Raw genomic sequence first — 25,166 nt, forward strand, 5'->3', positions numbered from 1 at the left:
GTATTAGTATACAGTAGTTTACAAATAACAACACATGTAAGTTATTTTTCCACGAGCTGACCTGGCCACCAGCATGCAGTGGGGACATTTCCACTGTGACATGGATACACAGATAATTTATGCAAAATGAATCCAAAGCATAAGTAACCGCATGTGTGAGAACTGAACTAATCAAGCAGAGACAGCACTAATGAGCGCTGGCAGCCAGGAACAACGGCTGTGCCAGGCGTGGGGGTAAAGGGGAGAGCTCATCCATGGCAACAGAGCAGGGCCACGCTCTGCAGATCCTGGGCACAGTCACACGAGCAGTGAGGCTGGAAAACACCTCCAAGATCACCCAGCCCAGCCTGTGCCCGATGCCCACCCTGTCCCCAGCCCAGAGCACTCGGTGCCACCTCCAGGGATGGGCACTGCAAACCTCCCTGGGCAGCCCCTGCCAAGCCCTGACCACCCTTTCAGTGAAGAAATTCTTCCTGCACGGCACGACCCAGCACCACACCTGTTTATTTTTGCCACCTGAACCATGTAGGCATTTCCTCCCGTTTTTATGCAGCATTTAAAATCTAGTTCCAAGAAAAGGGACCAGTAAGAGCACAGACCCACAGCACTTACCAGAAGTGAATCTGAAATTAGCCATGCATTTAATTCACCTTGAAATACCAATATTTACTGTTCTGGGTGGGATTATAGGAAATCTGAGCTAAATCAGAGACTTTACTTTAGTAGTTGTTTTTTGTTGCCGTTTAAGCCAGGCAAAGCTGAGCAGCAGGTCCATCACTGCTGAGAATAGGTAGTTTCTCACTGTGCCTCTGCAAGAGCTTAGATTACAAAAATCACATCAAATCTCAGCATTTCCATAGTCAGAGCTTGAGCATTTTCCATCTGTGGTGTCAGAGGAACTCAGGCTCTTCCACCAGTGGCACAGGTCACTGCTGCTCACACCACAGGTGTGGGAAACCTCGTCCTCTCAGTTTGATGGAATTTGGTGGAATAAGTGTGCTCAGAAACAAATGTTTTATTACTGCATTACTCTAGTACAGCAGTGAGTGGTCAAGTGATGAATGCAGCTTGGATTGTGTCCTGTGTGATGACACAGAGCGAGGTGCCAGCGCTGTGGGGGCTGTGTTGGGCACTGCCAGCCCAGGGAGAGGGGAACATGAGAACAGAGACACTGCACAGCCCAGCGAGGGACCACAGATACGGGGACCTGGAGAATCCGGACTCTGAGCAGAAAAAAACTCCCGGGAAAGCCAGCACTGCTGAGCAGCCTTGCTGTCAGCAATGAAAGCTCGGTACAAAGGAGCAGAGGTTTGTTCCAGCAGGAGGGACCATCGTCCTTACTGGAGTAAGTGCAGAGCACAAGGAAGGATCAAACTGATCCTTGTGGTGTGCATTGCTCTGATTAGGACAGTTATCACCTGCATCACAGCCTCACACTGAGAAAGCACAGTGAACCATTTATCTGTTTTACTTTAATCTTCTCTGCCAGAGGTTTACAATCACGAAAAACTATGGATTTATCGTACATTTTCTTTAAACTTCATAATTTTTTTTTTTTCCCTCGGTAGCTCCTATTGTGCTTTTACAGCTACTTTTTATTGTAAGATTTATGTATAATGAGATCTTATCACGGCAAAGCCTTCTTTCATTTCCCTCTGATTGCATTTGGTATCTGTAATCTCAACAGACTCCGAATACAAACGGAACCCGCAGATCAAAACCCGAATATCTGAGGCAAGGACCCGCAGAGGGAAAACCTTCGGCTGGAAAAGCCTTCAGCCGTGTGACTCCTGCAAGTCGCTAGCGGGGAGAGCAGGAGCGGCAGCCTGCAGCGAGCCCCGGCAGGTTCCGCTGCGCCGCTCCGAGCGCGGCCCCGCGCCCGGGGCAGCTCCTGCTGCAGCCGCGCCCGGGCGGGGACGGCGGGCAGGCGACAACGGGAGAGCTCAGGCGCCATTCCGACTTCGTTCCTCACCGCATTTACAAACCGGGCACCCTCTCCAGCCCCGCTCGGTGCACAGAGGTGCCCCAGCGCCGTGCCCGCCCGGAGCCCGGCAGAGCCGCCCCGAGGGCTCCGCGCCGCCCCCGCCCCGCCGGCGCTTCCGGGCCGTGCTCCGGGCCCTGCCGGCGATGGGGAGGCGCAGCGCGGCCCGGCGGGCGGACACGGGCCGGAGGCTGGAGCGGCTCGCGGCGCTGCGAGGTGCGGCGGGGCTGGGGCGGCCCGTGGGGGCAGCAGGGCCGGGCGGAGGGGCCGAGCGGGGCTGGGCCGTGGGTAGCGGGGGCTGAGCGGGGCCGGGCCGGGGTGTGAGCGGGGCCTGACGGGGCCGGGCCGGGGTGTGAGCGGGGCCGGGCCGTGCGCCGGGGGCTGACGGGGCCGGGCCGTGTGCCGGGGGCTGACGGGGCCGGGCCGAGTGCCGGGGACTGACGCGGCCGGGCCGGGGTCTGAGCGGGGCCGGGCCGTGCGCCGGGGGCTGACGGGGCCGGGCCGGGGTCTGAGCGGGGCCGGGCCGTGTGGCGGGGGCTGACGGGGCCGGGCCGGGGTGTGAGCGGGGCCGGGCCGGGGGCTGACGGGGCCGGGCCGTGTGGCGGGGGCTGACGGGGCCGCTCCCCGCAGGCGCGGCCGCCGGGCCCGGCGAGCTGTGGGACGTGGTGCTGCTGACGGCGGCGGACGCGGCGCAGGCGGGCGCGTTCCGGGAGCAGCTGGCGGAGAAGCTGCGGCGGGGGCAGCTGCCCGGGAACGTCCGGTACCTCGTGTGCGCCGACCCGCCGGGGCCCAGGATCGGTACGTGGGGCTGCGGGGCGCTCCCTGCGCCGGCCGGGCCGCTCCGCATCCCCGCGGGCACGGGGGCTCGGCTCCGGCCGGGGCTCGGTGCGGGGACAGCGGGCACTGCGGACAGCGGGCATTGGGGACAGCAGCGGGCACTGGGGACAGCACTGGGGACAGCAGCGGGCACTGGGGACAGCACTGGGGACAGCATTGGGGACAGCATTGGGGACAGCACTGGGGACAGCAGCGGGCACTGGGGACAGCAGCAGGCATTGGGGACAGCACTGGGGACAGCAGCGGGCACTGGGGACAGCAGCAGGCATTGGGGACAGCACTGGGGACAGCAGCGGGCACTGGGGACAGCAGCAGGCATTGGGGACAGCATTGGGGACAGCACTGGGGACGGCACTGGGGACAGCATTGGGGACAGCAGCAGGCATTGGGGACAGCATTGGGGACAGCACTGGGGACAGCACTGGGGACAGCACTGGGGACAGCATTGGGGACAGCACTGGGGACAGCAGCAGGCATTGGGGACAGCATTGGGGACAGCAGCGAGCACTGGGGACAGCAGCAGGATCCCGCGTGGGGCCGTGGGGGTGCGGGTGAATGAGCAGGATCGCTCCTCAGAGCGTGTCCTGTGGATATAGAACACACTAACTCGTGTGTTATGTATTCATACTTACCTTGACCTGGTTATTTAAACAGTGTGATTATGTTTTAGTATACTGCCCAATGGTGATGTAAAACTGGTCTCAGTGCTCTTATACCATCTTGTCATTCTTAATTCCTGTTTGCTTTGATGTACAGAGTAAGTAATCTCAGTATTATCAGCAGTGTAGAGTAATATGCAGTGGGTAATTTTGAGGAATCTGGCAGTTTTAAGTTGTAGGAGCACATAAAATATCCCAAAGCATTTCCTCAGATCCCAAATGTTCCTTATTTCCATAATGTAAATGTCACAAGTACTTCTGAACACTGCATTGAATCCATTAGTAGGCTTTTATATGATTTGTTTCTTACAGGAGCTGGTTTTTGTGGCTGAGTTACGGCCTGTTTAATTAATTAAATGCTTCAAATAGTGGGGCTGTGCAGTGCTGACTGGGAAATCATAGTTTTCCCTGGAGCGGTCTGCTGAGAATGCCATCCCCTCAGAGAGCACAGACTTCCAGAGGGACTGTCCCATCTTATCAGCCTGATAAGATGTGCCTGATCTTATAACCATGATATGGCAGAAAGGCTATCCCATCTCTCTGGCTGGGCACCAGTACACCTCACCCGTCAGAACAGGTGTTACTGGAGCTCTGCTCACAGATACTAAAATACTTTTTCTTTAGGAAATGGTGGATCAACTCTTCATGCTCTTCAGTGCTTGGAAGAGGAGTATGGTGATCAGTGGACTTCCTTCACTGTGCTGCTAATCCACTCGGGTAAATTCAGTTTTATATATTTTGTTCTAAAAGGATACCTTTTCTTTTTTTCTTCCTTAAAATAATAAAATGGCAGAGGAACTGGAGTTCCAAAATACAGTTTCCTGAAAAAAGTAACCGAATTGTCTGATCATTTGAAATTGGGTTGGTTCTCACAAGATGTTAAATACACTTCAGCATTTCTTCTCGGCAGCAAAGTTGTTCAGTCAGTGAGAAAGATGAGATTCACAGGTGTGATTTAAGTTTCTGCCTCGAAACACCCATTTAAGGAACACAACCCTCTCCCGGGGGACCTTGGGCTCCTCATGCCTCTGGGCAGGCAGAATACTTGCCTTCTTATCCACTGAGTCGGGCCACTTCCAGATGTGGAGCAACATAAGTTCTGCAGAGGAGAGAGAAAGCAAGTGATAACAAGTGTGGCCAAATCTCTGCCTTTTGACTCATCTCTGGTAAAAAATTCCCATCAGGAATGTGGGCATTCTCCTCCAAGCGAAGAGCAGGTACTTGTTTTGTCACTTCAGTGACAGATAACTCTGAAACAAGCAGGTAACAAAATCAATCACAGTTTTAATATGAGCTATGTGAGGGTTTTGGACATAAGGTCAGATATGCTTTGGGGCTTGGTGTATGACTAAGCTGAGAGGTTTTGAATGCTTTTGTGTATCTGTGAAATAGATGCCTAGGTTTAGTTTTTTGCTGACTTACGTTCAGTGTCTCTGTGTAACTAAAAGAGTCTTTTTCCAGGTGGTTACAGCCAGCGTTTGCCAAGTGCGAGTGCCCTGGGCAAGATCTTCACAGCTCTGCCTTTCGGCGATCCCGTGTATCAGATGCTGGAGCTGAAGCTGGCCATGTACATCGACTTCCCCCGTCACATGAAGCCAGGAGTCCTCATCACGTGCTCGGATGACATAGAGCTGTACAGCACTGGAGCCACAGAAACCATCACCTTTGATAGGCCTGGGTTTACCGCCTTGGCTCACCCCTCAGACCTGGCAGTCGGGACCACGCACGGGGTGTTTGTGTTAGATCCATCCAGTTTTTCAGGAAAAGGAGGGGTGGAGTATGGATCATGTTATCGTTTCCTGCACAAGCCTGACGTGGAGACCATGCAGCAGAGTGGTGCAGTGTGTGTGAGGAGGGATCACCCTCAGCTCAGCTCCCCTGGGAGCCGCGGAGACTCGGGCACAGCCCCAGAGTGCGTGTACACAGACAGCGTGTTCTACATGGACCACAGCACTGCCAGGCAGCTGCTGCTGTTCTATAAGCAGATGGGCACTCTTTGCTGTGAAATAGATGCATATGGTGACTTTCTCCAGGCCCTGGGGCCTGGAGCCACTCCAGATTACACCAAAAACACAAGTAATGTCTCCAAGGAGGACTCAGGGTTGGTGGGAGTGCGGCAGCAGCTGTACTCCCTCCTGCGAGGCACCAGCCTAAATGTCATAGTCCTCAACAACTCCCAGTTCTATCACATTGGGACTACTCAGGAGTATTTGTTTCATTTTACTGATGAGAGCAAACTGAGATTTGAGCTTGACTTGCAGCCTGTGGCTTTCAGCATCTTCCCTGACACAGCCAAGACCTTGGATCAGCTGAGCATCATCCAGAGCATCCTTGAGCCCGGGTGTGTGATAGGGCCTGGCTCTGTCATTGAGTACTCCAGAATTGGGCCCGAGGTCTCGGTAGGGAAGGGCAGCATTGTGAGTGGGTCCTGCATACATTTCAGTGTAGACATACCCTCAAACTGCTTCCTGAGTTCAGTAAGTGTGAAAGTTACTGACCGAGTGGAGTATGTCACCATGGCATTCGGTGTAGGGGACGACTTGAAGAGGAGTGTGAAATTGCTGTCGGATATTCGCTCCCTCCGGTTCTTTGGAGCCAGCTTCCCAGAGTGCCTTGACCTCTGGAGCATAGAGGCTTCAGACCAGCTCTTCTCCAGTGGGGACACATGTCTGGGGCTGTGGACTGCAAGGATTTTCCCTGTTTGTTCTACTCTAAGTGAATCGGTTAGGATATCCCTGAACATGCTGAATGCTGTGCAGCACAAGTCAGCTTTCAAACTGAGTGGCTTTCAACTTCTGTCTGTTGAAGAAATGCTCACCTACAAAGATGTGGAAGACATGCTGAAGTTTAGGAAGCAAATTTATGATGAAATCTGCCTACAAAGACAAAAAGAGAAGTCTGATTTTAGAACGAACAATACTTGAACAAATGTCCAGTTTTCATTTATGGCTGATTGATTACTTCCCAGCTTGTAAGAATCCTAAGGGAAGAGTACACAGATCTCTTCTCTGATCTCATTGAAGTAGAAATAAAGAAGTTGCATGACATTAATAAAGCAGCAAATGCAGATAAACTGTTCTTTTGATTAAAGTAGGGAAGTATTTCAGATCTGAAAACACTAATTGGTGACTTTTTGTGGGTTGCATGTTATGTCTTGTAGTTCTTGTCAGTAAGGATATGATACCAAAAAAATTAATTGTCTATTTTGCCTAAAAATGCTTTATAAGCTTTTAAAGGGTAGAACATTAACTCCAGCAACGTGGAATAATACAACAACTTATGTTTCTCTCTTTTCATTTTGCCATTTTGCAATGCAGTTTACTTAGGCAGAGGTAAAATTATTAAAAGTGCCTTTAATTCAAGACATCTTGTCTTAAGCACTAATAAACTTTTCTCTTTTGTTTTGTAAATTTTTTATCCTCTCCTGGTTTTTGTCAGAGGGAAAAAGATTGGCATGAGAGATTTTTCTTTCTCTTGTAAGTTGTAGTATTGGGGTTAACACCTGCCACAAGACATAGTGATTTACTTTGTTACTGGTAGTGTTGGAAGCCGGCAGTGTGATTGAGAAGCTGCCAGCTCTTTGTTACCCACAGACTGACTGATGTGTGCCATGCAAAAAGCAGCATTTTGTACTCCTCTAAACTGATCTGTTGCTGTCCTTGGCAGAGCAGAGTGAAAAACAAAGAGGTTTGTTGTGAGTGGCACCACAGTGTGTATCTTCAGAGAAACTCTCTTTCCCTTCTCCCCCTTCTGCAAATATAGTTAACAATGAAGTCCTCCTGTTTCCAGTTTAGATGCCCAAGATCCAGCTCCAAATAGACAAATCTGCTCTTTTAAGAGTATGCTGTGCAGTATATCAGTGTGATTTGGCTGTAAACATGATGCATCTTTTTCTCTTCAGTGTCTCTGTGGGTTTTCATGTTTTATTTAATGTTTCATGATGACAGTGTTTATCTCCCTGCTGACTGAATTCCCAAATGGCACCTTTCTTATGCCACCTACGAGGCAGCAGAGTATCTTCCCCTGAGCATTACCCACCCTTCTTCAACCTGCACTAGGTTTCTCCTTCATTAATAAAGAAACCTTCCAAGAAGAAATACAAAGTTAAAAGTGGAGGTTGGGAATTGCTGGAGTGGACTTCAAAGAAATGAGAATTTCTGAGCAAATAGAAGGTCTGCAAGTCAGTGGGAAATATTGGTTGAACAATGGAAGCAGTATGTTTGGGAACACCCAAGTCCAAGATAAACGCTTTAAGTCACAAAGTGATCTTAGAGCATGGAGTTGTCATTTTTATATCATCCTGTTTGCATGATTCATTCATCCATTGTTACACAAAAGATTTTAGGAGAAACATGTTTGACACAGACTTTGCATCTTGAGTTGGGGACCAAACTTTGTTTGGCACAGACTTCCCTGAGGGTTGCTGTGCAGCCAGGAGAGTTCTGGAGTGTTTGGTGACAGTGAAATGCATCCTTTTAACATGGTTATCCACTTTAACTGTTACAATTGCATTTGTTCTGAATTCCCTGAGGACCAGCTATTGATTTCATTAATGAAAGCAAACTGCATAAAAATAGGAAGTGGATTTGTTTCTGGCACATAAGTATTGGGAAAAGAGATTGAGGAAAAACAGATGGAATTTTTGGGAAAGGTTGGGGTAGGTAGGTTGGGCCAGCAGCAGCTGCTGTGGTTTAGGGAGCAGGGTGAATTCCAAGACAAAAAAAAGAGTGTCATCCTGGTGGTAGCCATGGGCTAGCACAGCTAGCCCCCAGGTCAGATCTTGAGGCAAAGGTTTTAATGAAAAAAAAAAAAAAATCTGTTGTAATGAAATAAGCATGGTTTTACCAGGAAAGAAACATTGCACTGCTTTAAGTCTGTGTGTCACCCAGTGCTTTCCTCTTACTCTGAACATTTTTGTCTCAAACTGAGAAAGCAGATTTCAGTCAGTATTAGCCCTGGATAACATCAGCAGGTTTAATGGATTTACTCCACAGGTATGGGAATTCTTCATTTTTAAACTTCAATTAAGTTTAATGTGAAATGTTATGAAGAACATTACAATATATTTTTTTCTTTATAGAGAGCTATATTTTCCCATATGGAGAGATTTAAAAGCCACGTGGATGTGACACTCAGAGACAGAGGCTGGTGGTGGCCTTGGCAGTGCCAGGGGAATGGTTGGATTTGATGGTCTGGGAGGGCTTTTTCACTCCAAATGCTTCTTTGATCCTACAATTCTCTGTACTGCAGCTATTTATGAAGTGTGTACATTTTTAGCTGTAACAAATTGCAGTTCTTACAGTAAGGGTCGTGTTACAGTGTGAGTACATCTTATTAAAATCAAGAAGCCTGCAGACCAGACACTTCCTGACAATAATAATCCAAGGCTGATGTATTCAATCCATGTGTGTGTTTTGTCCAAATTGCATTTACAGCTCGAGATCATCTTTGTATTCCACAGTCTGCTGTTAATGTAGATGGCAACAATTTTCTCATGCAGCTGCTGGGATAAGTGTGTCCCAAGGAAACTGAGAAATCTGTGCAAGGCCACCCAGCAAAACTTCACAGCAAGATCAGCAATTTGGGGTTGCTGGTTTCCAGCACCAGGTTCTTACAAGACCATCACAGCATCCTGGCCCATGATTTTCCTGCAGTCTGAGTGATGAAGGATGCAGTCATGAGAGTGCCAGGCATGCAGGAGCTCTGTGGATGGGAATCATCAGCTGAAAGCTGGAGTTGGATTTTGGTTGATCCTCACAGTTTCCCAGATGGGTGCAATGTTTGTGTGTCCTCTGGATCATTGCCTGGCAAATCCTGAAATGCAATTCGGGCTGGTACAATCTCAAACAAACTCAAGCTTTGAATGATTTTTTTTCATGTCAGCTTTCTTTATTTAATTAGTTTTGCTGTATAGTACAATAATAGGGCTCATAATGAACATGATTGCAATGACTTCCCTGAATGCCTTGAGCACAGACGTGATCAGCAGAGGTGTAGCCCTGCTGTGTTACACTGAAACCTGAGAGGGGTTATTTCAGTCACCTTTGGTGGTGAACATTTGGTGAAATCTGTGAAACTGGGCACTTTACAAAGAGCACAAGGGAAGACAGCTGAAATAAAAATGAGCAGCTGAGAGGAATCTGTGCCAGAAGGATGCGGGGAGCTGACGAGAGGAAGTAAGCATCACTTGGATCTGCAGTGTTCGTGCCGTCTCAGGGTGGTTTTGCTCAAGCTCAGAGGTTCCAGCCTCTTCTCATTCCCAAACCTCTGATGCCAGAGCTTCATTTTTTGCCCTCTGCACTTGAGCCCCCATGCAAAGGCTTCTACTGTTGTGAGAGCAGAAATAACAGTGCAGTGCTGCTGTACACTCTGTTCATCTGCTGCCACTGCAAACACCTGCTCCTCTACAAGGGCCACAGAGCTGCTCTGCTTTCTTCTTGAAAACAAATCGTTTCTTTTAACGTCCTTTTCATTGTTCTGGGACATAAGTGAATGTCCCCAGAATGGCAGTGAAGTTTTTGGCAGCAACTCACAGCTCCTTCAAGTAAATGATGGGTGTGGATGTATGTTCCTTGTGGATATATTCTGATTAATTTGAAACAAGGATAATTCTAAAAGACTTGCTCCTGTAGTCCCTCCCAGGGAAGGCAGTTGTTTGGCAGCTGGATGTGGGAATCAGTTGCCAGTCACTGTGCAAGTCACTGATCACATATCACAGGATACACTGTCACAGCAGTTCAAACTCTTCTGAAATCCTTGGATTCATGTGTAAATTTGTGCAAGTGAAGGGACAGGCTAGTGGTGGCAGGAGGTGCAGTGTTACAGTGGTGTGCAGCACGAGGGAGGTTTTAGAGGTGTGTGTTCTATTCACATGTCTGCTTGCCTGAAATCCTTCACTGGGATGAGAGCTCTCACACAGAACAGCTGCCAAGGTCAGTCACCACACTTTAAATACATAAATACATAAATATAAATATTTATGTGTGTATATTTGCATTTCACTTTGAATTATATATTGCCCTTCCTAAGTGCCATACCTGGATGTTCCCAGTGCCACCCCCTGTGTCAGGGGCTTGTGAGTCACAATCATCCCCAGCCTCTTTGAGCTGGGGACCCCCTGCACTCCCTGGGATCCTCATACAACTCCTGGCATTCAGCTGCTTCAATTCCCTTTTCTCCACAAAGTCAGTAGCAGCAAGCTGCCAAATTACCGCTTCCCACTAGTTGTAAGTGTTCAACTGATGAAGGCAAGTGTTTTTTGTGGGAATGAGCAGGAGAATTTAAGCAAGCTGAGTGGGTGTTTCTGTGACTTTAGCCCAGGGGACAGCACAGGCTGTTTCTCTCCATGCTATTGTTGCATGACATTCCTCTTGGCACAGTGTTTATTTTTAGCCAGAGACTATCACAAGTATTTTTCAGCAGGACTGTCACTGCCCCTGAACAGGGAATCATATTACTGCAAGAACTTTGCTGAAACAAAGAAGATCTATTGGACAAATGGGAAATTATAAATCTAGACCAACCCAGACTTGCACGGGTAACTAATGTCACTTTTTTACAGCAATGTGCCATCCATCCATCGGCAAGGAGCAATGGTATTTCAGGAGATAACTCATTCCTGCTTTACTCCTGAGTTCAAGGCTCAGGTATTGCTCTTGACTTAACCCAGATACAGGCTGTGAAAGAAGACAAAAAAGCTGCTAAACTAAATTTATTTGGGCAATTTTATAAGGTCATAATAACTTGTATACTACATTGATTTAACTCATACTTCATGAGAAAAACCTTTAAATCTCCAACCTTTTTCTGCTGCGTGTCTGTTGAGGAGAAAAGAGCTAACAAGTGAGCTTTAAGTTTTCTCTTGAATATTATTCAATATTAAATATTTCTGGTAAGGATTCATACATATACAAGGATTTCAGAGACAGTGCATATGTTTCTGTATTGGCGGCTCCAGGAACAATTTAATAGCTGTAATATTTTAAACTTTAATAGAAATATATATGAAATTGTGCAACTGGACGTTTGAAAATCAAGTGTTTTGGTTACTGGGACATTATGATTTTTTGCTTTGAAGCCTTTTATCAATTTGGAGTTTTTGTTGTAGATGAATGGAAGAAGAAAGTCAGTGAATCCTACGCCACAGTTACGGAGCGGCTGGAGGATGACCTGCAAATCAAGGAAAAGGAGCTGGCAGAGTTAAAGCATGTTTTCAGGTAAAATATTCTGTGAATCTGTTTATTGATTTCTTTAGAGTGACTATTTGTTATCAAACAGTATTTTCAGTTTCAGGTGTTTTATATGGGCAGAGTGTCTCATGTATGGAATGCATGTTCCTTATGTCTATTTTTGGGAATCCCAGTGCTGGGCAGAGCCCCACAGCACAGTTCCAGAATTACTGTTAATAATTACTGCCAGTATTTTACAACAAACATCTATTACTTTTGTAAAATCATTAGCTCTAGTACAATGTCTGTTTTGCTGTGCACTTTTCAGTTTTGGTGATGTGTTTCTGCAGCCAGGAGTATTGCTGGAGCGTGCCACTGTAGACAAACAGAAAAGCAGTGGATTCAGAGTTAGGGCTGCACTGATTTTCTCAGGATAGCACATGCTCACACACAGGCTCACCCAGCCTTACTCAATCTGTGATGTGTTCATTACCTGCCAAGTTCCAGTGCAGCCAGCACCCAGCCCACAGACTGGAAATGAGTTAAGAAAAGTATTGAAACATTCTTTGTTTTATTCTAACCTTGTTAAATGTCTTTAATGGTTGCTCCTCCCTCAGGGTGGGTTTGTAGTGACTCAAATCCAAGTGCTCTGTGAAGTTGGGGTCATAGGTGTGCTGATACTGAATGGAAAATCCCAAACTTCTATGGGCAGGCCTCAACTGAGATTCTCCAAAGAAGTATTAACTGTAGGTGTATTTAGTTTTCAACAAATGTAATTACTTAGAGTGTTTGATGGATCAGTAGCAAATCAGTCTGTGCTGAAGGAAACCCAGCAGGCTCGATGACAAAAGCTAAAATGTCCAAGTACTGTCTCATTTAACAACCTGTGAGCAAGCACAGTGATCACTGGCCCCATGATCTCATTTGGGGAGTGTAAACTCACTTTTTGATAGGCTTTTCCTGGTTTATTCCTTTAATCTAGCAAGATGGCCCCTGCTCTATGCATGTCCCACTCATAATTTTAAATTCAGTACACACATTTTAAAAATACTTCTTAGTTATTATTGCATTAATACGGAAGCTGAGTTTGTATGGATTATTTATATTTTCTGAGAGTCTCTCCTCTTATTCCCCCTAATTTTGATAAATTTAGAATGTATATGTTGTGATTGCATAGCAGGATTTCTCAGAAAACAATAAATCTGGACCGCTCAACCTGATAGTAGTAAAGTATTTCTAGATTTGCAGACTGTAAACTGAGTATAAATTCAGCCTTGTGTCTCAAAAAAATTACATTGAGATTTCTCTTTTAAATGTTTCCCACATGCAAGAAGCTGTGCTGAAAGGTGAAAGAAGTAATCCTCTGTAAAATCCCTTTTTCAGCTCTGATGAAGCCTTCTGCAAAGTCAACCTGAATTACCGCACGGAGAACGGGCTCTCGCTGCTGCACCTGTGCTGCCTGTGTGGGGGTAGGTGTCTGAAACGGGGGTACCCCCAGAAATCACTGCCTCTTCTGCTGGCAGCAGCACTGCACCTTCAGGGAACTGCTCAGAGGGAGGAGCAGCTCTCAGCATCACCCTAAGCTCATTGCCAGAGGGCTGAATCGAGCCACAGAGCCCCACAACAGCTGATTCTGCAGCCAGCCAGAACAAAAGCTGTGGTTGATGATGCAGGTGATTTACTAGAGGTGTTCAGCTCATCCAGAATTGCTTCCATGTGCATTCACTAATCCCAGCTCATCACAGAGCATTTCTGGCTCCACATTTCTGGATTCTGTGCATGGCTCAGGCTCCAGGACAGGGACCTTGCTGTAGCACCACTTTGCTCTACTTACACCACCAACTTTCCTACTCTAATGGAGATACCTGTATTTTATTTCACATTGATTAAAAGAAAAATAGCTGAAATGCTTTAGTGACAAATGCCAGCTGTTAGGGCTTTTCCAGAGAGCAGATCAGAATACACAAGGGAAGAGGGCAAGATGTGTTCTGGGATGCTCATAAAAACATTCTAACGGTGGGATTTTCCACTTGGATCCACACAGCTGCTCTGCTTCCACACCAAGTCACTGCTTCGTGCACTTGCTTTGCTCTTGTTATGCAATTTTCAGCAGAAATTGGCTGAGAGAGGCAAAGAGACTTTTACCCTGAGGTTTCAGCTCTGCAAAGTACTGACTAATGACATGCATAAATTATTCCATCGACCTTAGTTAGATGTTCACCATGAGGAGCAACCTGAAAGCGCTACTGAAAAATGAGTGGATCTTTACTTGTCATTTCCGATTGCAGGATCCTGTCTAAAGATGGCATCAGTACATGGAACATCAGAGCACTTGGGGTAGCTGAGAGGGAGTTTAAGAAAACGCACACTAATTAGTTCTGTGAATACTTGGAGGAGGCCAGGGTGCTACTAGATCTGACACTGTCCTTGGTTCCTGTCACACGTATTCAGAAGGCACATGAATTTATTGAATTTATGTATTGATTCACTGTGCATCAGAAAGGTCAGAGCAGAGCTGCTTTTCTGGACCACATTAATGGACCCACATTAGCACTCCCCAAAATGATGACTGTCCTGGTAAGGATGTCCTGTGTGGGGAGAGCAGTGGTCCTGGTCTGAGATGGCAAAGGAGCTCAGTGACTGTGGAACCAGAGGTTCTAGGAGCACCTTCTGGTTCATAGAGCTCTCTGCAGCGTGGTCTGGATGTTAAAGGAGGAGTTTGCTTCTCTGGAAGCTCAGCCACCCTTACCACATCCTCGTTAAAGTGGGAACAGCAAGCTGGTGCCTGGCCAGACCCGCCACTGTCCCAGCCAGGTTCTTCCATCAAACTCATCATTGCCAAGTTTCAAAAGATATATTTTATTACTTGCCTCAGGTCAGCAGTAGAGATATCTATTTCTCTGCTTTCAAACTCACACAGGAGCTTCTTACCTCATCTGCATGTTCTTTCCTGTAACTGACTTTTTTTCCACTTTTCTCTCTAAAGGCAACAAATCACACATCAGAACTCTGATGCTGAAAGGGCTGCGCCCATCCAGACTGACGAGAAATGGATTTACAGCTCTGCACTTGGCAGCTTATAAGGTAAACTATTTTAAATAGAATAAATAGAATTCTGATAGGAAATCAGAACTGAGCAACTGATTAGTCTGACCTGTCTAGATGAGCTCTCTAATCATTATTTCTGATGAAAATATGTGTTTCACATTTGTGGTGCATGGGAAAACACCCCAGAAAGAGCCCATGCACTTCTGTAGTGTCACCCACGGGGCAGGATATTGCTTTGGAAGTACCGATGGAGACATCCAAAGCAACCCAAGATAGAGGAGTTGTCCAGTGCCACCATAAAATCAGGACAGAGACTCTTTTAGCATCCAGGCTTGGGTGTAGCACAGGAGAGCTGTGGGGTGGCCGGGACAGCGCTTCCTGAGCCCCGCGGGCTGGCTCTGCTCCCTTCAGCTGTGACAGCCGTGTCCCAGGAAGGAGCTGGATAAATCCTTGTCTTTCAGGACGACGTGGAGCTGCTGACGGCGCTGCTGCACGGCGGGGCTGACATCCAGCAGGTCGGGTACGGGGCGCTGACCGCCCTGCACGTCGCCACCATTGCCGGCCACCACAAGGTACGACTCTGTCCAGGACTCAAATAGGTGGTGATATTGGCAGGTCACTCTGTTTTACTTTGATGTCGTTGAAAACAAAATTCAGAACTGGTTAAGCTGGATTTTATTAATTAATTTTATCTAATTTTTTTCTGCATTTTGGGAAAATCACATCTGCATATATATTTTTACACTGAACAAACATGCACAAAGGACACAGATCAAAGGTTGGACTTGATAGGTCTTGGAGGTCTTTTCCAACCTGGATGATTCTTTGATTTTAATAGTTGTGTGCAGAATGATGGTGGAGCTGTTACAATTCTCAGGTATTTAATGTCTCGTCTGTGGACAGTACAAAGTGGTCTTTGAGCACTCCGGGGTTTCAAGTAATTCCTAAAATATCTGGGCCTTTTGCTGTAAATGCCAAAGGCAGCCCTGCTGTTGCTCCCCCGTCCTGAGCTCCTGCTGAGGTTGTGGGCAAGTTAAGGTGCTCACAGCCCAGCCCAGATGAATCTGTTAACTCAATAAGAAGTAAACTGTTAGTTGTATTGAAAAGTTCCTTATTTCTTCCTTGGGAATGATCAGATCTGTATCAGAAGCATCTCCATAAATGGAGCAGGACTCAACATAACTCATTTGGTTCATCTTCTGCTCTGGAATTCAAGGATTTATAGTCCAAACTCTTGCTTTCCTTCTTTACATAGTTGTGGAATTTTCAGTCAGTTTAGAATTCCTCTACCAGATTAAATAGCTTGTTTTGTCCACAATTTCATTAATATTCATGGAAACATGGAATAATTTTTTCAGCCCTCTTTATATGGACAAGTTTTTATCCCTTGCCCTTTTCCAAAACACAAAGTCCTTATGTCTGTCTCATGGGCCTTTTTGCTGGCTCATTCTAACCTTCAGAGTGGCTTAATTAATTGTCTTTGAAGTGAATATCATTGACTTGACTGTTCAAAAAACTTCTGAATAAACCTTTTGTAAGAGAATTTTAAGAAAAATTGTGAAGTAAGGCTATTGTACAAGTTGTTTAAGGTATTGTTTTGAAATAGCATTTGGTTGTACAAGGAGAAGGGAGGCATTAGTTCCCCTTGTTCTGCAGGGAAGTGTGAGCCCTCTGGGGTGCTGCTGCTGCCTTTGACCAGCCCACCCAGCTGCTTTCTCTGCAGCTTGGGAATGTCCCCTGGGTCACACGCTTCTTCTTCACTCACTCTCTGTCTCCTGAGGATAAAAATCTTTTTTTTTTTTTTCTCCTTAGTTTCTGAAGTATTTCTATCCTTGCACATCCCTTCAGCATAGCCTCCTACTTGTGATGCCTATGACAGCTTTCAGTGCTTTCTGAGTCTCCTTTTGTCTTTCCTAGAAGGATATCTTGTCTGAGAGACTATCAAGCCTGTCTCTGTACCCCTCTCATCATTTACACTTGAGTGGAGTTTGCTTAGTACAGCACACGAAATTCTATTTATCAGGAGATCACAAAGCAGCAAGCACGGCTGCCACTGCTGCAGCACAGAAAATGTGTCAGAACCCATCTAGTTTTGTGTTCATCATCAGGGATGGATCCACATCACTCAACACAGGTTTTTCATCTTGAAGATCCACTTTGAAAGCTTCTAGATGAATCTAAATTTTTAATTCCAGCTCCCAAAGGGTTTAAGGAGAATTGGAGTTATGATCACATCCTTGAATGTGTTACAGCCTCACAGTTCATGGCTAAATTAAAATCAGGCTGATCCAAAGACATTCCAGTCATAGTAGTGTAAAAGGTGCGGGCCCAAACATCTCTTTTCAGAGACAACAGCTGCCACTTCATTTTTATCATGGTGGTTTGCTGAAAAATTACTTAAATTAATCATTTGAAACCCACCAAACCATTAAATTCCTGCTTGGCTGGCTCTATGTTTCCACCTCTGGCCCACCAAGATATTGAAAATTGGCCAGACACGGGAAGCACGGCGGAGGGAATCAGTTGTGTTAACTAAATAATTGAGTTTACTCTTTTCTGCCTGAGCACATTCCCACCCATCCCATGAGTGCCTGTTGCTGAGCTGGCCTTAGGCTGGTACAAGAACCAGCAGCTTCTCCAAAACCTCAGGGGATCTTTCCTAAGATTTTTATTTTGTAGACAAATGCTTTTTTGAGATTGGCAGCAAAAGGATCCACATCAAAAGGATGCCAACACACGTGATGTTTAGCAAGGGGAATTCTGCCTGTACCGAGGGGGCGAGGGGGTGACAATGAGAGTGACACAGCACAGAGAGCATTCAGGGAGCTTGCAGAGCCTCCACTCGTGGCAATGATCAGACTTGGCTCTGCAGTGCTGCCCCAGGGGAAATCATAGCTGAGGCCGTAGAAAAATGGTTCAAACTGATGGGAAATGGACACATTTACATATGCCAGGGCACAGACTTTGTGCAGAAAATATCTTTAGGCCATCATAAGAAAAAAAAAAAATTGAAATTGTGTAAAGAAACAATTGCTGTACACTGATGTTGCTGGGGAAGAGTTTGTGTTCTGAGGACTCAGGAGTTGGATGGGCTGGAGTGACTGTCCCTGTTGTTGCATGTTTGACATTTTGGGGGTCTCAGCCGAGAGAGCAGGTGACAGTCCTGCAGGTGAGGGCTGGCACTGGCTGGCACCCTGCAGGTGCTGGCCACTGCCCCGTGCTTGTTAGCCCTTCAGCCCCAGCTCTTCACTCATGGCCCAGACTTTCATCATCACGGCATCCAAAACTCTGCATCCATCAAACTGGAACACAGAACTCCTGGAATGCCCAGCCCTTGGTGTGCCCAAAGACTCCCTCCTGCTTCAGGAAAACAAGCAGCCTCAGGCTTCAGTGGAGAGCCCAGAGTGGGTTCATTCAGGATTCTGTTTAGGCAGCTATGCAACAAGGCGTTTCTTGAGAGTTCATGGCTTTGCAGGAACACATGGCTCTCCTGAAGGACCGAGAAAAGTAGAAATGTGAAAGAAAACACTTAGGGTTATTTATTGAAGCCAAAGAGCTCTTATCTTCTGAAATACAAAGAAATCTTTCCATGTTTGAGGATTTACCTTCACACATTTGAATTTAAAAAGATCTTTCATTTTGTGTGACTTTTTCACTTTTAAGAACTCTGATATGTTTACAGCTCTTTGTTCATAATGGCTAAAAGAAAATTAAAGGTTGTTCTGAGAATATCCAGACAGCCATTTATGTGCCTCTTACTTCCTAAATCAGTTTTTTTAGTGGCACACCAATTTTCAGGCTCGTTTATAAAGCATCAGTGACATTCAGTGTTCAGTTCAAGTACTGTAAGTCGATCACTTTCACATGCTCTACACAGCTCTGCACCTTTGTAACTCGTTCGTTTGGGGCTGTTGGACTTTTTTAAACTGGAAGCAGGAGGTTCTGTTTTGGCAGGTGAGCAGACAGATACACAGTGCTGCTGTCTGGCCTGTCCTGCTGCTTTCCTTGCAGGCTGTGGATGTTCTGCTGCAGCACGGGGCCTACGTGAACGTGCAGGACGCCGTGTTCTTCACCCCGCTGCACATCGCTGCCTACTGTGGCCATCAGCAGGTAACTGGGGCAGAGCCCAGCTCGGGGCCTGGGGCCTCCAGGGACACTCACACAAACAGGTCTGCTTCCATTCACCATAGACAGTGCTCTGCAGAATGAATGTGCACTGGCTCTTGAGAATTTTAATGTTTTTGTAGACATGTAGCTTAAAAATGAGTTTTCTATCGAGTCTCTTCTCCCTGTTTTAACTTTACAGAGATGCTCACATATAGTATTACCCAATGCAATATTGCATCTGGTTTTCTCAAAGTTTTATTTTCATGTGATATTTTAATTAACCTTAATTAAGTATTTAGGTAACCCACCTCTTACTGAAGTTTGGAGCCGATGTGAATGCGAGTGGTGAGGTTGGGGACAGACCTCTCCATCTGGCTGCTGCCAAAGGCTTTCTCAACATCACAAAGCTTTTGATGGAAGAGGGAAGCAAAGCTGATGGTAAGAAAAGATACTTAAAAATCATCTTTAACATTGTGTTTTCTAGACAAAGTCTCAGCTTCCCAACACGTACTCTTTGTATGTGTGTCTGTGTATCATCTTTGGACAACCAAAACAAGAAAACAGCAGTTGGAGGGCTTTCCTTGGTTAAATATGCTAGTTATATGCTAGTATATGCTGGTTCTGCTGGGTTCTTCCCCTCTGTTCCCTCTCCTTTTGCTGTCTCAGCAACACTGAAGGCACAAATGTGCCATTCTCCAGCCTTGCTCCTCCACTGCTGGGACACCTGGCACAGGTGTGCCCCTGCTTACTGATGCCACATCCCACAGAGACACAAATGGGATTTAGAGGTCACATTTTGGGCATGTTGTGATTATCAGTACAGATATTCCTGCCTGTACCTGAAGGGAGCCTTAAAGAAAGATGGAGAGACATTATTTACCAGGGCTGGGAGTGCCAGGACAAGGGGAATGGCTTCACACTGACAGAGGGCAGGGTTACATTAAACACCAGGAAAAAATTCTTTCCTGTGAGGGTGGGCAGGCCCTGGGATAGAATTCCCAGAGCAGCTGGGGCTGTCCCTGGATCCCTGGCAGTGCCCAAGGCCAGGCTGGATGGGTTTGGAGCAGCCTGGGACAGTGGGAGCTGTCCCTGCCCACAGGGAGAGACCTTAAAGATCAGGGTCCCTTCCAAGCCAGACCATCCTGTGATTCTGAGAAATACTGAGCAAATTTCAAATTGTTTAAAGAGTAATTGCTTATCTTCAGAGTAAGAGACAGAAATGTTTTTTGGGAAGTAATATTGGATTGCTTGGAAATGTGCTGCTCTTCAACAGATCCATTTAGCATGTTCTCTGAGAGTCCTGCAGTCACACCTCCTCCTCGGGCAGGGAAGAAGCGTGGCCAGGTCTGTGCTGTTTGCAGTTTTCAGAGCTCAGGGTGTTTCAGCCTCCGTGTGTGCACTCACCTGATATAATTATAATAAAGGGGGGAAAAGAGAGACGTTCTCTCATCATGACAAGGCAGTGGGAGGTTTTCTCTCTGTTGGAGAGTTTATTAGAAAAGGAAAGAATCTAGGGCACCATTTCAGGTCCTTTTCTTTAAACTCAGAATCTTCAGCACAGAAAAAAAAGGAAAGGGGGACTGGAAGCAGGAAGCCTTTTGCTCTTAAAGAAGCACACTTTGAAACCTGCTGTAAATGCAGCAGCAGAGGAAAAGTCTTTAGTGCCCAGGAATGAAAGGAATTGGGGAAAGAACCTGAATAAATCTGGCACTGTTCAGTGCATACCAGTAATTGGGGTCACAAACTTGAACTATTTCTTTTCACATAACGTGACTCACTAGTCAGCCCAAAACCACAGCAAATGCCTGTCCCCTAGGCAGGATGGCATGGGGCATGGATGTGCTCCACGACAGCTGGCAGTCTCCAACATTCCCATCTGCAGCTCAAGGATCCCCCAGGAGGGACACACTATGCATCTGCCCTTGGAATATTTGCTACTGCTGGTAGATGCCAGCAGTTCTGTGCTGCCTGGACATCCATCCCCAGTTCTGTTGGTGTTGTTATTATCTTACTTTTGCTTCAAAATTTCTCGTTCTAAGGGTCATTTAGACTCAGTAAGTTTGCAGCTGGAAGAAAGCAGCCATGCCCTAAGTTCAGAAAATCACCTTGACAGTGCACTGCAGATGGCACAGAGCAATCTGGGTTTGATACACAAAAGATCACAGAAATTTCAATTTTAAACAATATTTTTCCAGGGGGTTTCAAAATGCATAGACACAACACATCAAATTCCACTAAATATCCAGAACAATCCAGACACCCTGTGCTGAGTACAAAATCCTTTCTGTGGTCTTTTTCTGGGTGGATCGGCAGTGAACGCTCAGGACAACGAAGACCACGTGCCTCTGCACTTCTGCTCTCGATTTGGGCACCATGATATCGTGAAGTTCTTACTGCAGAGCAGCTCTGAAGTGCAGCCCCACGTGGTGAATATCTATGGAGACACACCTCTGCACCTGTGAGTGCCCCGGGGCAGCTGCTGGCCAGGGCTGGGGCTGTGGGAGGGCTGGCTTTGCTAACACCTCTGCACTGGCTTCCTCCTCAGTGCCTGTTACAGTGGGAAGTTTGAAGTTGTCAAGGAAATAATTCAGCTCTCGGGAACAGAAAGTCTCACTAAAGAAAATATATTCAGTGAAACAGCTTTCCACAGGTGAGGTGTTCAAATGCCATTCCCAGCATTTCCACTTACACACCCAAAATGACAAATGTGTCACCAGGTGAGGGACAGGGCGGGTGCACGGGGACACCTGTCCTGCACAGGGAATCCTGCACAGGGAGGGTGAGTTTGTGTCGTGAGAGACACGACAGGGCATGAAGTGAGAGGCAGAACCAGGCAGTGAAAACCAGGTTCACCAGCACCTGCTTGGACAATGGTTCCTCTCCTTGTCCAGTCTGGGAGCTGAGATCAGAGCTGGTTCCACCTGGAGCCAGGTGCTCTGAATGAGGAGCCAGGTGGCAGAACATGGTTTGGTTGGCACATAAAGGGCTGTTTGAGAGGCACTTTGCAACACAGACTGTTTGCACAACTGGGCAAAATTAGGTGATTCAGCAATAATTAGAATGTTTCTGAAGCAATAAAAATGAATGTGCTCTGGTGGATTAATCATGCATTTGCACATTTCTAATGATCCTTTGTTACTATGTTTTTATCTCTGTGTAATTCTTTGTATATTTTTGGCTACCCAAATTACTTCTTTTATGGACTATAGCACTCACCACTCCCTTTACTTCTGCAGTGCTTGCACCTATGGAAAGAACATAGAACTTGTCAAGTTTCTTCTTGACCAGAATGTTGTAAGCATCAATCATCAGGGGAGAGATGGGCACACAGGTAACATCATCACACTCACTGTGTATGACGGTGCATACCAGCACCAAAGTATTGGGAAGCCATACACCACCAGGATTTCCAGGGTAATTCCAGCACCCAAGTGCCTTTCAGACACAGCACAGCTTTTTTGAAATATTTTTACAGGAGGCATAGAAGTGGTAAGACTTCAGTGAGGATGTGTCAGGCTCATTGGGGTGTACATGAGTAACAAAACCTAGTGTAAGCTGTTCCTCCCATACTGAGACTTCTAAGCAGTATTAGAAATTATTCTGCAAAGAGACAGGCTTCAGGAATGCAGTGTCTGAGGGGCTGCACACCTTTCTGTCCCCACTACACAGAGCTGCCTTTGTTTTCACTTGCTTTTTGTCACCTACAGAATCATTAAATGTGGTTTGTAGGTGGCAGAGTAAATGGTGTCACATTGTGCAAAGGCAATGGATTGGTTCTTGCAGCCCTGATGTTTAATTTTCACCTCTTGCCTCAGGTATTTTTTTGACAACATACTTATTGATTGAGGAGATGGATTTGCACTTTGCAGTTGTTGCTGCAGTCCTGTTGTGATGTTCTGACAGCTGTGCTCCCCACACTTCTCTGATGTTCCAGGATTGCACTGTGCTTGCTACCATGGCCACATTCGCCTCGTGCAGTTCTTGCTGGATAACGGAGCTGATATGAACCTTGTAGCTTGTGATCCCAGCAGGTCCAGTGGAGAAAAGGATGAGCAGACCTGTTTGATGTGGGCTTATGAGAAAGGTATTTCAATTTTCTGCTTTCTGCTGTAAAAGCCACAGAAGTTGTGCAGGAAGGAGAGGGCAGCATGGGAAGGAGATAATGCTGCAGAATAACCTGCCAATGCCTGCAGACAGAGCTCCCAGCATCTGCTCCCCAGGGAATGGCACAAGGGGTTATAGGCCCCAGCCCTTCAATTTTTCATCTCAGATCTCTGTTAAACATCAGTTTAATCCAGCACAAACTCAAGAGGAGTGTTTCTGTGCTGCTCAACAGGAGACACACAGCCTGTGCAGCAAGGGCTCTTCCTCCTCTGGCATGCACATGAGTTCTCATTTTACTGCTGAACATTGTGGGGAACAATGAATCATTCAGTGATCTTGAATTCCTCCAAATATGGATCAAAGTGAGGCATCTTCCATGGTTCCTGTTATACTGTCCTGCAGGTACAGCCAGGTAGCAGCTCCCATCTTGTTTCTGAGTCTGTGGCTTCTGGGACATTTCCCTGCAGTGCCTTTTATTGTGAGAATGTCTGCAATGTATTAAAGCTTAGTTTGCAAGGCTTTTCAAAACCTGATTATTGAAAAAGAGAATATATATAATATATATATATATATATAAGAGATATAATATATATATATGAGAATATATATAAGAAATTATTTGAGGGAAAACTCATTTTGGAAAGGTTTAGGAAAGAATTTTAAGTGCTGCCAGGCAGAGTTCTGTGCATCAAACCCTGAGCAGGTTGCCCCACTGCCAGCTGGTGCCTCGCAAGGGGCAGGTGTAGATTCCATCTGCAGCAATGGGTGTACAAATTTCTCTGGGTTAGAACTACGAAAAGAATGTTTGCAGGCACTGGTTTTCCTTGACAGGTCCACTGAAGACTATTGTCAACGTCCATTGCTGCAGGATTTCTGCAGCAGAGTTCTCCTTTGCCATATCTTGCATTTTAGGAATAGTAAAGTAACATGCTTGTTTCTACTGGCAGAAATTTCCCATGTTTCTACAGTTAAGAATCACAGTAGGTTTAGATTAGCATCACCACGTCTTTGCATATTTTGTAGGCATGTTTTTTGTTTTTTTAAAAAATCCCCTGATTTTGTATAAATTAATTAAAAAAAAAAAAAGTCTTTTGAGTTGCCTGTAAATCCCTGTATTTCCTCTTTCTTTCCTAGGTCATGATGCAATTGTGACCCTCCTGAAGCATTACAAGAGACCTCAGGATGAATCCCCCTGCAATGAATACTCCCAGCCTGGAGGAGGTATGAGCACTCATTTAATTCAAAGGGCCTGATCCAAATCAGAGTGCTGAAATCTCTGGAAGTGCTCCACCCATGTCAGAGAGCAGAGAGCAGTCAGTGCTGCCCAGCACAAATAAAATCATTGCCATGGGACTCACCATTTCACACAGATTCCTTCCGAGGCTGCAGCCACACAACATCCCAGTCTGCTCTGCCTGGTTCAGTGAGGAAAATGAGCTGTGTCCCAGCCCACACCAGCTCCCACCAGATGTGCTGGTGTGTTTATCTGAATTCCCACCCTTTATTAGTAGTTCTTTCTGGCATCATTGACTCGGGAATTTATCAGCACCAGCACTTTGTTGTTGTTGAACTCCATAATTCCTCTCTGTTCTTTATTTCAGATGGTTCCTATGTGTCAGTGCCATCCCCTCTAGGGAAGATTAAAAGCATGACAAAAGGTATTTGAAATGGGAAAACGTGAACTTTTGTGGTCCTTTTATCCAATGTGTTTGTCAGCCTGAGCATCCTGCACAGGATTCATTATTCCTGGACTTTTTATGGTACATTGTTCCATTTCCCTGGGATGATTTTAGGAAACAATATACTTAGCTTTGTTACCCAATATAATAACAGTTCCTGTATCTGCCTTGTTTTCATTCACTTAAAAAAAAATATTTATATTTCTCTTTATTTCTTTGAGAAGAGGCTGTGAAATAGAAAGAGGATGTGAAATAGTACTCATGAAATACCCACTTCTTCATGAATGGAAATAAATACCATTTAAATCACACTGTGAAATGCCTGAATTATCATTATATCAAAAAGTCTGTCCAAAAATAATTTTACTTTGAAACAAATGCAGCTGAAACATTCAGATAAATATTTTAAGGTTATTTTAAAATACTTCCTCTATTTTTTTTTTTTTTGTGGTACTTTCAGTTTTCCACTTTAAATGTTCACTCTGGATATAATCAAATCCTTACCTCCTTCACATGGCAGCATCAAAATGCTCTGTTTAGAAATATTCTGATGAACTTTATAGTAATAAACTAAAAAGATAAA

The 25,166-nt window shown here is 45.9% G+C and overlaps 1 protein-coding gene across 9 annotated transcripts in view; it reads left to right on the forward strand.

Moving 5' to 3' along the window:
* Nucleotides 1-1,891: 1,891 nt before the first annotated feature.
* The window catches only part of LOC111932934 (serine/threonine-protein kinase TNNI3K), a 34,841-nt gene continuing 11,566 nt past the window's right edge, over nucleotides 1,892-25,166 (forward strand). For 2 of the 9 annotated variants that reach the window (XM_086841961.1, XM_086841959.1), the window contains exons 1-13: nucleotides 11,021-11,319; nucleotides 11,585-11,693; nucleotides 13,029-13,114; nucleotides 14,632-14,729; nucleotides 15,155-15,265; nucleotides 18,705-18,803; nucleotides 19,100-19,238; nucleotides 21,114-21,258; nucleotides 21,346-21,450; nucleotides 22,037-22,131; nucleotides 22,735-22,884; nucleotides 24,039-24,125; nucleotides 24,506-24,562. In XM_086841961.1, the coding sequence (XP_086698087.1) occupies nucleotides 14,658-14,729; nucleotides 15,155-15,265; nucleotides 18,705-18,803; nucleotides 19,100-19,238; nucleotides 21,114-21,258; nucleotides 21,346-21,450; nucleotides 22,037-22,131; nucleotides 22,735-22,884; nucleotides 24,039-24,125; nucleotides 24,506-24,562 (1,060 nt within the window). In that variant the 5' untranslated portion in view covers nucleotides 11,021-11,319; nucleotides 11,585-11,693; nucleotides 13,029-13,114; nucleotides 14,632-14,657. Of the gene's footprint in view, nucleotides 2,198-2,611; nucleotides 2,780-4,101; nucleotides 4,195-4,938; nucleotides 6,888-8,141; nucleotides 10,410-10,824; nucleotides 11,320-11,584; nucleotides 11,694-13,028; nucleotides 13,115-14,631; nucleotides 14,730-15,154; nucleotides 15,266-18,704; nucleotides 18,804-19,099; nucleotides 19,239-21,113; nucleotides 21,259-21,345; nucleotides 21,451-22,036; nucleotides 22,132-22,734; nucleotides 22,885-24,038; nucleotides 24,126-24,505; nucleotides 24,563-25,166 lie in introns of those variants that run through there. The other 7 variants (XM_086841963.1, XM_086841957.1, XM_086841960.1 and 4 more) reach the window with 7 other exon arrangements.

This window comes from Cyanistes caeruleus, chromosome 9, assembly GCF_971803275.1.
Source record: "Cyanistes caeruleus chromosome 9, bCyaCae1.hap1.1, whole genome shotgun sequence".
NCBI classification, from domain to species: domain Eukaryota; kingdom Metazoa; phylum Chordata; class Aves; order Passeriformes; family Paridae; genus Cyanistes; species Cyanistes caeruleus.